Source organism: Aphidius gifuensis, linkage group LG4, assembly GCF_014905175.1.
Source record: "Aphidius gifuensis isolate YNYX2018 linkage group LG4, ASM1490517v1, whole genome shotgun sequence".
Taxonomy (NCBI): domain Eukaryota; kingdom Metazoa; phylum Arthropoda; class Insecta; order Hymenoptera; family Braconidae; genus Aphidius; species Aphidius gifuensis.
Genome location: NC_057791.1, coordinates 11,783,861 through 11,800,690, shown reverse-complemented (window position 1 = coordinate 11,800,690; position 16,830 = coordinate 11,783,861). Strand labels below are relative to the sequence as shown.

At 34.5% G+C, this 16,830-nt stretch overlaps 1 protein-coding gene across 1 annotated transcript; it reads right to left on the bottom strand.

Moving 5' to 3' along the window:
- Positions 1 to 6,859: 6,859 nt before the first annotated feature.
- On the bottom strand, positions 6,860 to 7,710 carry LOC122853852. The gene is made up of 3 exons (XM_044154265.1): positions 7,503 to 7,710; positions 7,200 to 7,339; positions 6,860 to 7,138 (listed from the first exon to the last, which is right to left on the bottom strand). Exons 1-3 carry the CDS (start codon positions 7,708 to 7,710, stop codon positions 6,860 to 6,862), a joined length of 627 nt encoding a protein of 208 aa, XP_044010200.1.
- Between the last annotated feature and the right edge of the window lie 9,120 nt (positions 7,711 to 16,830).

Below are 16,830 nucleotides of genomic sequence, written 5' to 3'. Positions count from 1 at the left end.
ATTGCAATGGCAACGTATGTGTAAGGCCTGGTCACGGATGGATCGCTGTATGGTTCCCTATACAAAATACATATCTCACATGTAGAATATTTGCTCCTACACTTAGGATACTTGTGACGTCAGTATCTTGCTATAGTATAGTCGCAATGTAATATAGGCGTATGTAACACTATACTTGGTTCACGATAGTTCCCTCAGGTTTGGTTACGTATTTCATAGTCCGATCGGGTGGACCGCGCCCCTCTACCATTTCTAAGACTGAGTTAGGTTCTCGTATTTTGTTCTCGTTACTCCTACGGCTGTTGGCTTCCGAGATAACCAACATGGCTCCCCCCGGTGATTTTGAGGAGGATGGTGAGAAATCCTCGTTGTTAACCTTGGCCGATAGTTCTCGCCGTGCAGGTCAGAAAATCGGTTACAATTCATATGACTAAAACAATAAATTATCATTGAAACCTTGTTATTTATCCATAGTTCCAGATTATTTTCAATGTAAACGACTTTATACATAAATAATTTCAGTTCGCACCTTATGGTGGTCACTCACGCATATGGCAGAATACCGTCACGTGTCTGCCGCAGAAGACCGAAGCCCGCTGCAACAGAAAAATCGTCACCCCATCCCTCTCTCAGATACTTCACTGACAAGATCACAGACTTGCAAAAATCCAGAGCCGGTTACATGCTTGTAACTGAGCGATTCGGTTTCCTCACATTATCAACCACTGTGCGCACACTAGCCCGGCATGGTTGATAATCTAAGTACTCACGCGGGGAACCTCGGGAAGGCTCGCTCGTTGTGACAGCCCATCAGTCGCTGGTTTTTTAAGAGGTACAAGAAGACTAAGGCACCTCTTCATTTTCTCACTCTGCACATACGCGTTTATGATACAGAGTGGTAGTTTTTAAGCTGAAAATAAATTATTTGATTAGTTGCCTGAATCGTCAGAAGAAAGACAATCAGGGAGTGCGCGACCGTAGATGTCTAGCCGAATGAATCAGATTTCTTGCGAAGATTACAAGCCTGTTTTTATTTCTGCCTGAGATTTCCGACTTATCCCAGGTGGTTAGTTTTCGAAGCGGATTTAATTTACGGCCTTTTGCTCTTCTTCTCTTAGCCAGAGACACTCAGAGCAAAAGTTTGCGAAGACTTCGAATGATTTATTTGAGACAAGCGACCTAGCTGTCTCTGGCCATTCGTCATTTCCACATGCATCAAGTAGTGCGACTCGTTGAGGTTCGTACTTGGGGCATTTAAGAAGAAAGTGTTCTATGTCATCTTGACTTTCTCCATCGCAATCACAAGGCCCACCGTCCCTGAGTCCAAATCTGCTTAAATAACCGTTAAAGTCCCCATGGCCAGTGAGGACCTGCGTCACGTAGAAGTCAGTCTTGAATAACACACAATCTAAACGATCTCTTATCTCGATTTGAAGAAAATACGTGTGGTCCTTCCTGTTGCTGCTGCTTTATACTCTGCGTCCCATGCATCTATTGCCTCGTCCTGGATTGATCTGAAAATTGAATTTGGTTGTTCTGGATCTGGTCTGTAGAGCTTCCCGTTGAATGTTACTTCTTTGTTCTTCCTCAGCATGTAAGCTGCTCTTCTCTCGTTCATGGCGATCCTTATTGGCATTGCTCCTGCAATGGCTTGAAGTCCTGTAAGTGGGGCTGTTCTATAAGAAGAAGTTAGTGAAATGAGAACTCTACGCTGCGCTCGGTCAAGTATGATCCTGTCCGATGCGCGAACAAGATCAACCCAACCGGCCGCCGCGTATGTCATTATTGGGACGAAGACAGCGCGATACAAACGACTCAAGGTTTTGAAGTTTAATCCCCATCCAAAGCCCGCTACTCTTCTGAGTTTCCCTTCAAGAGATCCAACTTTATCTTGGATATATTGGCAATGACTAGTGACTCCCATTTCTTTATCAAAATATACTCCCAAATATCTAACGGTGTTAGTGAATTTAATTCTTTGATCCCCAATCTTTATAATGAATTCGCGATCAAAAGTAGGTTTACTTTTGCGTTTTTTACCTTGAGTAACGTTGACAATCTGCCTCTGACGGATTCGGGGTTGGGGGGTCTGTCCATTCCGTCTTCCGTCAGGCGCTTTCATGTTCACTTTCGCCAATATCGCTTCTGTCTTACTACTAGATAATTTTAACTTGGCGCTATCGCACCATTCGACAATTAAATTTGTAACGTGCTGAGCTTCTTCTGCCAGTCCCCTCTGCGATGATGCAGAAACAAGTACCAGAAGGTCATCAGCGTACACGATGAATTTATCCCCAATTTTATTCTCCAGTGCCTTGAGAAGGCCGTCGAACTGAAGATTCCAGAATGCTGGTCCCGCTACGGATCCCTGTGGGCAACCCTTTGAAGCTAATTTACTAATTTCCTCGTTTCCCCACTGGATTTTAACTCTTCGATTTTCAAAGTAATTGAGGATTACTTTGTATATATTTTTAGGACAACCGTTCCTATGCAACCCGTCAAAAATCAGCGGCCACCAGACATTGTCAAAGGCCCCGGAGATATCAAAGAGCACTACAGCGGTATATTTGTCTGGACTGACGTCAACCATTCTGCGTAACTCCACGATTGCATCCTCAGTCGACCTTTCAGCCATAAAGCCAAACTGCCGACCGGAGAGTTTCTCCGAAGACATCGCGTTTGTCCGAAGTTGGGTCACTAATAGCTTTTCGAAAGCTTTCCCTATTACCGATAGCAAGCAAATGGGCCTATACGACTTGGCTTCTCGAGGATCCTTTCCGTTTCCCTTTAGGAAGGTTCTGAGGGAACCTTCTTTCCACGCGCCCGGGAGAACTCCGAATTCCAAACGTCCATTGTACAAGCGTACGATTTCGTCCAGAAGTGAGGAGGCCTTCTTAAACACCTCAACTTCGATAAAGTCAGGACCGGGTGATTTACCGTTTTTCAAAGATTTAATCGCGGTTGCTACATCTAGCATGTCGAATTTTGGAGCGTCCTGTGTCTCTGGTGCAATCCTTACTCTTTCCTTGAGGGCGCGTTGTTCTGGTGATTCTATCTCTACTTCGTCATCTGGGACGTGTGTATCTAAAAGATGCTGGGCGGTTTCCAGCATTGTTTTGGTCGCTCCATTTCCCTTGCGGAGAGTATGTATTGCACTGTTGACAGGGATTTTCCCAGCTTGTAATTTAAAAACGTAACTGAAAGGATTCTTGTTGCCTATGGATGCTACAAAGTCGTGCCAGTACTGAATGCACGCGGACCTCGTTGCATCTCTATATTTACCTAGCGTTTTCCTATATGATGATACTAATTCTAAATTATTTTTATCTTTACGGACCTTGCGACGTAATTGGCAAACTGAGCGCTTTTGCTCTTCGAGTTCGTCCGTCCACCAAGGATTCTTCTTGCGTATAAGACGCTTTCGTGGCATTGACTTCTCACAGCCCCTGATGAGTACCTCCGTAAGTGTCTTTGCCATTATTTCGACATCTTCCGCGGAGTTAAGTTGGAGCACTTTGAGTTTGGAGCGTGAAAGCTCTGGGAGACAACTGCTGAACCTCTCCCAATCGGCCCGACGTAAGTTGAACCGATTGAGAGTGGCACCGCGATCGCCCCGATCCGCTCTTGGCGCTCCAAGTCTGATGTCTACAGCCACATGATCGCTAGTCGTCCATGTAGATTGAAGTTGCCAATTGCTAACCATCTGATCAAGTCCAGCCGTTGCCAGTGTGATGTCGATGAATGACGATCCTCTAGCAGTGCAATACGTTGGACCTTGAGCAATGTCATTAGCTATGACAAGTTTATGTTCCGCAATAAATGCTTCAAGCATTTCTCCCTCTTCGTCGGTCTCAACACCGCTCCAAAGAGGTGAATGTGCATTAATATCTAACCCTATCAAAACTTTTTGCCCCCTCAGCCGATGAAGAACTTTCGAAAGGTGACTGAGGTGTTTCTCCCGCTCTTTACTCCTGTCCTTGCACTGGAAATACACTGACACGGCGTAAAAGGAGAAATTGGGTGCTCGGATCTCAACACAGGAACAGTGTGAGTTGCTGAGCTCTGAAATAAAGAGACCTGTATACGACGAATTACAAATAGAAACTGCTGCCCATGGTGAACTCCTGAAATCTACAAAAATTGTATTGAAACTTCCGAAACCTGGAATGGACTTTTTGCCTTGAAGCGCCATGACATATGGTTCTTGTAATAACAAGATGTCAAGATGCTTTGCAGCAATCAGCCCTCGAACTTCACCAGACACAACTGTCGACCTGGCCATGTTCAATTGCATTACCCTGATACCAAACGATTTCCCTCTCTTGGAGCAAACTGAGCCGCCGGGAGTTGGATTTTGGACCGCGGGCGTTATATTCTATTTGTGGTGATGACAGCTCCATTTGTTGACTGTGTTGCCCTGTCTTGGACGCGCGGGTTCCATTGCGGGATGTTGTTCCCTCGTTGGGCGTGTAGCCATACTATCCCTCGTTGGACGTTCTGCCATACTATCCCTCGTTGCCTCTGGACGAGGTCTGATTATATCGTTAACTGGCCCACCCCGGAAATCCATGGGACCGATTTTGCTTCCGGAAAAATTTCTATTAAGCGACTTTTTCATATTGTTTTGTGGTTCAACTTTTGTTAGAGTAAAGTTGAGGAAAACTCGGCTGGAAAAAGTTATTTATTAGTGACCTGTGAATAAAGTATAGATTAGTTGCTTGGGTATTGGGATGGATAGCAATGCTTCGAAATAGTGAGAACTACGTTCTTATATATTAGAAACTTTTCAAAAATTTGCTGGAAGTCAGTGACTAAGAGTGCAGAACTCATTGAAACTATGAGAGCAGTGTCTCTATATATTAGAAAGAATTTCCAAAATTCTGGTCAGAGTCAGAGACTTTTGGGAAGCAAAGTTCTGAAATAGTGAGGACAGTGTCCTTATATATTGAAAACTTTTTCGAACATTTGCTGGTGGGAACATGATTCATACGTATTGCTTAAAAAAAAAAAAAAAAAAAAAATGGTAAGTTAATTCATACGTATTGCTTTAAAAAAAAAAAAAAAATGGGGAACGTGCTACAGCTGTACCACGTCTCCATCTTCCCCCCCCCCCTCTTTTATCCATATTGCTACATTGCTCAAGCAGTTAGATTGGTCAACACAGTTAGACTTGTTTGTCAACCGATCGTTTCCGCTATCATCGCTGTTTTCTCTTCTCTCAACTGCGGTGAGAGAAGGTCATTTCATTATGGAATCTTGGCATAGTGTATATTGGCACACTTTATTATACTTTGATTTACATAAGCTGTGTTTCCTCCACTAGCAAGATATATTCGACTGTATTGCTAAGTGGGTGTAAAAATGACACTACATTTGCATACTCTACATATACGCAGTGTATCGATGCAATGAGATGAACATCTTTTGTCGCTAGTGCAGGACGTGCATTCATATGTATGAACCCAGAGGTTTATAATAGAAGACATATTCAGGCCCGTTTGCAAGCAGTTCTGTTTTTGATTACATCCCTTCCTCGTTCACTATTATATTCTACATGTGAACGATTAGTGGATACGCTTTAGAGAGACTCACTACAGGTCCGATATCAAGAGTGATGCCGGGACCAAATAAGTGAGATGAGCACGCAACAGTCCAAAATCCAAGATGGTTTTTAGACTGTAAGGAGTGTATTTTTAAATAAGTGAGATGAGCACTCAACAGTCCAAAATCCAAGATGGTTTTTAGACTGTAAGGAGTGTATTTTTACGTCAAAAGCTCGCCCAAAACTTCTTTCAAAATTTTGGTCGGAGCCAGTAACCCAAAAACTAGTTTATTTATTTTTATTTTACGTACGATGCACTCCTCCTTGTCTCCTCTCTCTATCTCACCCCCCCTTCCCCAGTGCACCGCACGGCAACAATCGTGAGTAAATGAGGCGCGTAGTTGAAGACGACATCAACATCACGCACTCATCTCTCATTTCTTTTTAAGTAAACTAAGACGAAACGTACCGATGATCAGCTCAGCAGCACAATTTCGTCCCAGTGCCTCCTACTTAAACCCTCTTAAATAGACTAAGACGAGACGTACCGATGATCAGCTCAACAGCACAATCTCGTCCCAGTAAGTCCTACATGATTCCTCTGTCCCTATCTCTGCGTCACTAATACGATGACGTGTCAATTGCTTAAGGAGAGAGTTTTACAGACAAATCGATTGACTCTCTCCAACCTATTTGTAACGTTCGTCTGTTTCGTCCTAATAAGAGACACCAGATTACATAGCTACGGTTTATAGACAAAGTTTGTATAATCCAGAAACAGTGCTTTGACAGTGCTTCATAGATCGCAATGGGGGCACCACGGAAAGGTCCTGTCTTCGTTAGGCTGACCGCGACGAACCATAAGATATCGCTTAGTCAACCAAACTTGTTATGCTGACTACGGTTTGCGGGCATATTTATTTATTTCTCAAACCGTTCTATGAATGTCACAGCACAACGCCCCTACGACTTTATACAGTCATTTATTTACTGTAATATATAATCAGATAATTACCGTTAACGAACCGCTAACCAACTACGAATAAACTAAGTTTATTTAACCGCCAACAAACCCTAAATAAACTATGAGTAAACCATAAATGGTGACCCAAAAGAGTTAGTTTCTGGTTAGTTTTCGGTTAGTTATTTGAATCCAAAATATTTGGGTTTGAAGAAGGTTTATGAACAGTTAACTAACAGTTAGTTCTCATTTGGTTATTTTTAGGTTTAAGAAGGGTTTGTTTTGGTTTTTTTTGCGCACATTCCAACCTCAAGACGACCGTTTGATAACGGTTCATAAAGGGTTGGACCGTACCGTTAGGGCTCATACACCAGTGATCTTCTCAGCACTCTGGCATCATGCATTGATCCAGGCTCACCTATGTGAACGTCAGTGAACAGTCTCTGACTATTCACTACTCCTTGTAATAAAATACTCGAGTATCTTTTTCTATTAATGTATTCTCTTTGATTTTCAATTGGTCTTCGAATTCTAATATGACATCCATCAATTGATCCAATGACACCAAGAATATCTTGGAGTTGCTGAAACTCCTCGCTGATCTCCTGTTTCTGATGGATGTCATGAGACCTGATCTTGAAGAGAAATTAAAAAATCCAGAGTATTTTGTAGAACTCGATGGGCAGAGCTTTTTACCAGATCAAATCGATCAGAAATCTGACGAAATGATTCTGTATTTGCCATGTACCAAAGAGTCATTAAAAATGCTTTTTCATGAGGTATTGCATTTGGCAGAGGCTCATTATTAATCAGAAAATTAGTTTGAGCAAATTGATCTACGAAAAAAAAAATAAATAATCAAATTTAATTGTTGTACAATCATGAATAAAGAATAAATTTTTCATAGTACTAATTGTATATAATTAATTACTATCAATCATAATTAATAATAATTAGTTACTTAAGTGTATATATTATTAATTACCTAGTAAATTATACACATAACGTCTTTTAAGCCGAAAGTGTTCTCGAAACTCTCTATTTCATAGAAATTAACAGTAAGTTCAATGTAATTTTGAATTCGATGTAAAACTCGACGTTCTCGTGGATCATCATCATCAACATTGTCATCAGAAGTGTCAGAAACCTCAGAATCATAAAATGAATCATTATCATCATCATTTAGCAATATATCATCGACTAGCATATCCTATGAACAAATTTCAATATTTCAATATGGATATTTCAAATTCACCTGATGACATTACAATTATTAAACACACCTACATCAACTACGTTCTGCAACAATTCTACAGCCCCCACATCAGCTAATTCATCATCTATTCCTCCATTTATTTTTAATTTTAATAAATTTTTTTTGATAATATAAATGCTAAATAAATAAATAAATAAATAAATAAATAAATAAATAATATTTATGAATAATATAATATTTTATAATAATATTAGTATTATAATATTTATTGATAAATAATATAATAATAATAGTGATCATAGATAATTTAAGGGTTGATGAATTGTTAACTTTTATTTAAAAAATTGTTTTTTTATAAAATGGAAAAATTGAATATATCGAAACAGAGGTTATACTCATGTAAACAAACCAACAACAACGCAACAAACATGTCTACATGTGTTTATCTTTTCCATATATCATACCATCTTGTTTTGTTCCCTCTTTTTTTTCAAGCGATGAGGGGGATTTATTTTTTAACTTCTGCGCAACTGCGCGGTCAAAATGCGTGAAAAAAAACTGGCCAAAGAAAGCAGCCAAGTATGAGAAAAAAAAAAAAAAGTGGGGGAAACGAGATTAACTACCGTGCTTATATGTATATTATCGGCATAGAGCTAACCCTAACCCTCCAATTCCTTGGAAATTTATTTTAAAATATTATTGATCAGATAAAAATATTTTGTCTTTTGATCAACCTTTTAAATCAATATTAAACTTTTTAATAAAAAAAAAAAACAGATTTTTTATATGTATACTTTTTTTTTAAACTTTAAAATCAATTTCAGGAATTGCGTTTTTCTTGCCATTTCATTCAAAAGTTAGGGCACTCTGACGAACATCAGAAACCAGAATTAAATCAAAGCAATATGGCTTCCAAGTCCAGAGCAATTTGACAGCATTATAAAATAAAATTGAGCAAGAATAGTAGAATGGTGTGAAAGATCCTTTATATCAGTACATTATTCAATATCGCATCGATGGTGCGCGCGTCATATGTTGTTGGGATTATTGCAGTTTAAGAAATTGCGTTTTTCCTGAAATTTCTCTCAAAAGGGCACTCACTCTAACAAACATTATAAAATCAAATCACAGCAACACAAAGCATAATTGCTTCCAGGTCCAGAGCGATTTATAATAAAAATGAAATTGAGCAAGAATAGTAAATGGTGTGAAAAAACCTTTAGGTATATTTACAGTATTCAATATCGCATCGATGGCGCAAATTCAATAATGATACTGTAAGCTGCTTTAAGCTATGTTTCTAAGTCGCATGTTGTTGTTATTGTTTATTTTTCTTTTCATCAAGTTTAATGAGTTTTTGTTTTTACATTAAGTTATATGTAAAAGAATTTATTTTTGAATATCTAAATCAGCTGCCAGAAGCATCTGCCGATAGAGCAAAAAAGCTATCATATTTTTAAATACTATTTTTGACTTGTTCATCTTTTTGTGATGCACAACTATTTAGTAAGTTTGAGTAACAACTATCAATAATAATAAAATCTCAGATAAAGTGAATAATGTTGCCCAAGACATCATTATCAACGAATTTCTTGATGGTATAATTGATATATCACATGTTATTTTTGATGATGACAATGAAAGATGGTTGCTGTCAGTGAGTGACAGAACATCATTATCAAGTGTCGAAGATCTTCAAGCTTGGTTAAGAAAAAATTAAACAGTAAGTTCACTTAATGATTTGTCGAATGATACAACAAAAACAATTAATATAAGAACTTTTGCGAGACCGAAAAAAATAGAAGAATGAGTTTGGAATTAATAATGGAAATAACATCACCAACAAGTAATAATGTTTGAAAATTAAATTTTCAACAAGAATCATCAATAAAAATAAAACATTAAAATGATAATAAAATCGAAAAAACAAAGAACATGTGTCAGCAATGTTGAGACTATCAGTGTCAGGCACGTTATTAATATTATCGTCATTATCTCAAATGGTTAAGAAAGTCTTGTTGCATTTTTAAATATGTCACAATCAAATGGTATTAATTCTTTTATCAATTTAACACCTGATTTTGAGGATGCAACAATTATGGACACATCAAGACCATTTTTTCTTTAGACACATCAACAACAGATATTGATAAAATCAATGAAAACGAAATTAACAATAATAAATTTACAATGGATCGAAATATTCACAATGTAACGATGACATTGGTGCTTGTTTAGCAATGGCTGTTTCACAAATTTTAACCGAATCAATGATGCAAATAAGTATGTTAAGTGATGTTTCTGGAAGTAATCCATTTCAAAAGATTATTTGGATAATTCAAATGTTAAAATCGACGATAGTTTTCACAGTAAAACTCTTACTAATACAAATAATACTTTTACGTCTCAATCGTTAAATGTATTGTGCAGAAAAAAAATAATAATACTTTTACTGAATCATTAAATGTTTTTAATGGTAAAAATTTGAGACTTTAACTTCATTAAAAAATACAAATTATGCCACATTCACTAAACTAGTTGATGTTATATCAACAAACTATAACAGAATTGTTGATACATGTTTATCAAATAATATGTCAATAGACAATAATAAGACATTCACGGAATCATTAGATAGTTTGTCAAAAAAAAAAAAATAATTATAATGAAACATTCACATCAAGTGAATTTAAAAGTGCATTATCAACACCATCAGTTCGAAAATCATTAATTTCTAATACTACATATCATTTGAGCTATGCATTGTAACAACAGATTCAGACTCATATTATTTAGAAGAAAATCAAAACATTAATGAAAGTATTCATTTACAACTATCTCCAAACTCAACATGTAACTGTCCGGAAAATCAAGATGATGATGATTGTGATGATAAAAATACGACATTTAGATTGTCCAGATGTTACATAAATAAATCGTTGACATTCAGCCTACATTTTATTAGAAAATTGAAATAATCATTAATTGAAAATTAAAAAAATAATTTAAACTTGAAAATTGAAATTAATCAATGAATTAATTCAACTATAATTAATTGTATATGAGGGTCCAAATCGTAGAACACGCTAAGCGCTTGAAGCCCAAGAAAACGTGACTTGCTTTGGGTAAAAAATCAAACATGAAAAATTAAAAGAAAAAAAATACAATTATCTAAAGAATTAAAAAATACATATTTTCCTTCAAATAATTTTTTTTTTATGATAATTAGGTAACCCGTTAAAAAATAAAAACAAAAATTTTTATTTTGAAAAAAATACTTTTTTTTAAATATATAACTTGTGATAACGTTTTTAAAAATAAATAAATCAGCTTGAAAATTTGACTGTAGCTTCATAACAATCTAGCGATGCCAATAGTATTATTTAAAAAATTATTCGTTTATATTGTTTAATTTTTTCTATTCATTGTTTTATGTCGACGCAAAAATTCAATTCGTCTAACTTCAAATGAAAAAAGGGTCAGAGAAATTTGAAAATTGAGTAACTTGTCGGTGACAATATTGTGTAGCAGTATATCCAGAAGTTTTATACAAATTTTCAGGTATTTTTATTAATTATTTACTGAGTTATTAATTCAACAACAAATTGCGCGTCTACCGTTAGTATTTTTATGAATATACAAACGCGCGAGCATACACGTTTACGGGAGAAGGGGCAACGATCAAGCATATATAGCCTTAACGGCGGCTTGCAATTTGTTTTTGAATTAATAACTCAGTAAATAATCAATAAAAATACCTGAAAATTTGTATAAAACTTCTTGATATACTGCTACACAATATTGTCACTGACAAGTTACTCAATTTTCAAATTTCTACGACCCTTTTTTTTATTTGAAGTTAGACGAATTGAATTTTTGCGTCGACATAAAACAATGAATAAAAAAAATTAAACAATATGAACAAATAATTTTATCAATAACACTGTTGGCATCGCTAGATTGTTATGAAGCTACAGTCAAATTTTTAAGTTGATTTATTTATTTTTAAAAAAGTTATCACAAGTTATATATTTAAAAAAAAGTATTTTTTTCAAAATAAAAATTTTCGTTTTTATTTTTTAACGCGTTAACTAATGATCATAAAAAAAAAATTTAGTGATGCCACGATACGATACGATACGATATGAGGCCTCATATCGTATCGTATCGTAATTTTTACGGGCCATATCGTTTCGTATCGTATCGTCATGTGGTCATATCGCTCCCATATCGTATCGAAAATTCATCATATCGTATCATATCGTATTATCTCCATATCGTATCGTATCGGCATATCGACGATATTGCAAAAAAAAAATTCAGTTTCTGGGGTATTTTTTCGAAATTTTATATATTTTTTTTCTTAGTACAGAAAATCATGTATATGTATTTTATTTTTATTATTTCTACCATGCGTACTTCAGCATCTGGATTTTTTAAAATATTTTCAATGATCACCAATATATTTTCGGGCAAATACAAAGTTCTCAAAAAGATAGAATGGAGAAACTTTAATGGAATCCAGGGTTAAGCGTTGCAAATTGGGTTTCCGGCAGGAAGGCCCATTAAAATATTTCCAAACAATGCTGTCTTATCTTTTTTTCATATATTTTTGTATACTGTGGTTGTGAATACCCTGCTGTTTAAACACGGTTTCTGTTTTATTTTTTATTTTTTTTTCCTTGAAAAATTATTTTGTCAACGAATAAGACTGAAATGTTGCAGATAAAGATGATTTTTATTTTTTTTCTAACGGTTTTTTGGAGGTCATTTTCTTGAATAAACTCTTCTGTCAATGTCTCATTTTTTTTTCTTTCTTTAACTTTTCGACATGAGTTATTGGGTTGTTTTACATTCAAAACCTCTTGGTATTCATTTTTAAACCATTCTAGATTTATATATTTTTATTAAATAGGCTAAGTGTTGTTTTTTTTAATGAAATGGTTTTTTTTTTTCCAAAAAAGTGAAAAAAGAACCCTCCGTTTAGTTCTTTGAATTTATTTTATTTTATAATTTAAATTTATAATTTTTAATCAAATTTGTTAAATATTATGAAAAAATTAATGTTATATCGTCGATATGGACGATATATCGGATATATCGTCTTGACCATATCGTATCGTATCGAGTTTGACGATACGATATGAAACCCCATATCGTATCGGATATCGTCACCTTCATATCGCATCGTATCGTCATATCGCAGCATCACTAAAAAAAATATTTAAAGGAAAATATGTATTTTTTAATTCTTTAGAACATTGTATTTTTTTTTTTTAATTTTTACGGAGGCTAGGAGCCATAGGCTCAGCCGGAGTATTGTATTTTATAACGAAAAAAAAAAAACGTTCATAACTTACGAACTAACTGAAGGAAAATCATCGTAGTAGGCTTAAATGATGCGTCTTCGAAAACTCTATCGCCCACATCTATCTTCAATAGTTTTTGAACGAAAAAAAAAAAAACTATAAAATAAAAAAAAAAATAATCACATATTTCATTTTTTTTTCTCAGAAACTATTCAAAGCCGAAAAAAAAGCCAAATATCCCATAATGAAGCTTCGTGAGGCCTTTCATTTGTGCCTAGTTTGATGTCTCTATCTTCATTATCCCGAATGTTATAACGGTTTTAAACACATTTAAAAAAATTAAAAATCGAATAACTCGACCAAAAATAAGAATAAAGACTTCGTATTATGCTCATTTTTTGCGTCTCAAAAAACTCTATCGCCCGCATTGTCGGTTTTTTCCTCTATCTTTAATAGTTTTTGAACGAAAAAAAAAAACTATGAAATAAAAAAAAAAATAATCACATATTTCATTTTTTTTCTCAGAAACTATTCAAAGCCGAAAAAAAAGCCAAATATCCCATAATGAAGCTTCGTGAGGCCTTTCATTTGAGCCTAGTTTGATGTCTCTATCTTCATTATCCCGAATGTTATAACGGTTTTAAACAAATTTAAAAAAATTAAAAAACGAATAACTTGACCAAAAATAAGAATAAAGACTTCGTATTAGGCTCATTTTTTGCGTCTCAAAAAACTCTATCGCCCGCATTGTCAGTTTTTTCCTCTATGTTCAATAGTTTTCGAACGAAAAAAAAAAAACTATAAAAAAAAAAAAAAAATAATCACATATTTAATTTTTTTTCTCAGAAACTATTCAAAGCCGAAAAAAAAGCCAAATTTGCCATAATAGAGCTTTGTGAGGCCTCTCATTTGGGCCTAGTTTGATGTCTCTATCTTCATTATCCCGAAAGTTATAACGGTTTTAAACAAATTTGAAAAAATTAGAAATCGAAGAACTTGACCAAAAATGAAAATAAAGACTTCGTATTAGGCTCATTTTTTGCGTCTCAAAAAAGTCTATCGCCCGCATTGTCGGTTTTTTCCTCTATCTTTAATAGTTTTTGAACGAAAAAAAAAAACTATGAAATTAAAAAAAAAATAATCACATATTTCATTTTTTTTCTCAGAAACTATTCAAAGCCGAAAAAAAAGCCAAATATCCCATAATGAAGCTTCGTGAGGCCTTTCATTTGTGCCTAGTTTGATGTCTCTATCTTCATTATCCCGAATGTTATAACGGTTTTAAACACATTTAAAAAAATTAAAAATCGAATAACTTGACCAAAAATAAGAATAAAGACTTCGTATTAGGCTCATTTTTTGCGTCTCAAAAAACTCTATCGCCCGCATTGTCGGTTTTTTCCTCTATCTTTAATAGTTTTTGAACGAAAAAAAAAAACTATGAAATAAAAAAAAAAATAATCACATATTTCATTTTTTTTCTCAGAAACTATTCAAAGCCGAAAAAAAAGCCAAATATCCCATAATGAAGCTTCGTGAGGCCTTTCATTTGAGCCTAGTTTGATGTCTCTATCTTCATTATCCCGAATGTTATAACGGTTTTAAACAAATTTAAAAAAATTAAAAAACGAATAACTTGACCAAAAATAAGAATAAAGACTTCGTATTAGGCTCATTTTTTGCGTCTCAAAAAACTCTATCGCCCGCATTGTCAGTTTTTTCCTCTATGTTCAATAGTTTTCGAACGAAATCAAAAAAACTATAAAAAAAAAAAAAAAATAATCACATATTTAATTTTTTTTCTCAGAAACTATTCAAAGCCGAAAAAAAAGCCGAATTTGCCATAATAGAGCTTCGTGAGGCCTCTCATTTGGGCCTAGTTTGATGTCTCTATCTTCATTATCCCGAAAGTTATAACGGTTTTAAACAAATTTGAAAAAATTAGAAATCGAAGAACTTGACCAAAAATGAAAATAAAGACTTCGTATTAGGCTCATTTTTTGCGTCTCAAAAAAGTCTATCGCCCGCATTGTCGGTTTTTTCCTCTATCTTTAATAGTTTTTGAACGAAAAAAAAAAACTATGAAATTAAAAAAAAAATAATCACATATTTCATTTTTTTTCTCAGAAACTATTCAAAGCCGAAAAAAAAGCCAAATATCCCATAATGAAGCTTCGTGAGGCCTTTCATTTGAGCCTAGTTTGATGTCTCTATCTTCATTATCCCGAAAGTTATAACGGTTTTAAACAAATTTGAAAAAATTAGAAATCGAAGAACTTGACCAAAAATGAAAGTAAAGACTTCGTATTAGGCTCATTTTTTGCGTCTCAAAAAACTCTATCGCCCGCATTGTCGGTTTTTTCCTCTAACTTCAATAGTTTTTGAACGAAAAAAAGAAACTATGAAATAAAAAAAAAAATAATCACATATTTAATTTTTTTTCTCAGAAACTATTCAAAGCCGAAAAAAAAGCCAAATATCCCATAATGAAGCTTCGTGAGGCCTTCCATTTGAGTCTAGTTTGATGTCTCTATCTTCATTATCCCGAAAGTTATAACGGTTTTAAACAAATTTGAAAAAATTAGAAATCGAATAACTTGACCAAAAATGAAAATAGAGACTTCGTATTAGGCTTATTTTTTGCGTCTCAAAAAACTCTACCGCCCGCGTTGTCGGTTTTTTCCTGTATCTTCAATAGTTTTTGAACAAAAAAAAAAATAATTACATATTTAATTTTTTTTCTCAGAAACTATTTAAGGCCGAAAAAAAAGCCAAATATCCCATAATGAAGCTTCGTGATGCCTTTCATTTAAGCCTAGTATGATGTATCTATCTTCATTATTCCGAAATTGATAGTAATTGTTTGGCTACAATTACAGCTGAGTAAAAAATCTAGCTAAGAAAAATAATGCAGATATTGATTGTTTGTCTACAATCACAGCTTAGTAGAAAATCTAGCTTTATAAAAATATAGCTAAGTGCAAAATCTAGCTAAGTAAAATGATGTAGATATTGATTGTTTGGCTATTATTAAGGTCAAGTAAAAAATCTACTAGCTGAGTAAAAAATCTAACGGCTACACATATGAGAAAAATAATTTATATGAAATATTAAATTTATTATTTAGAAAAAAAAATATTTATTATGACGTAATTTTTTTTACAAATTTTTTCTGTCATGATTTTTCTTGTCGTGGTTTTTTTCGAGTTTTTTTTGGAAATTTTTTTTTGACATGTAACCAAGAATTCGTAACGGGATCTTATTTTGCGTCGCAAAAAACTCTATCGCCCGCATAATCGGTTTTTTTTGCTATCTCCAATATTTTTTGAGAAAAAAAAACAATAAACATGAAAATTTTCTTTTGAATAATGTTAATAATAAACCGTAAAATTTTGTAAAAAACCATAATTTCATTATATCTGAGGAATTAAGACACCCATGGCCCTAGCCGGAGTATTGAAAATTTTTAATTTTCAACGGGTAACGCGGGCCACACGCCCCAACAAACGTTACCAGATCTTTTTCATGTTTGATTTTTTACCCAGAGCAAGTCGCGTTTTGGTGGGCTTCGAGCGCTAAGCGTGTTCTACGATCCGGATCCTCATATATATAAATGCAAAAAAAAAAAAAAAAATTCATTGAACTTAATGGAAAAAAAATAAACAAAAACAACATGTGACTTTGTGCATTCGACTGACAAGCGCCGTTATTGCTGATGATATGCACTGGTTTGCTCCGATTGCTCCATTCAACAGCTGCCTATGCTAAAAGCTAATACACCTAATGTGACGTCACAGATTAC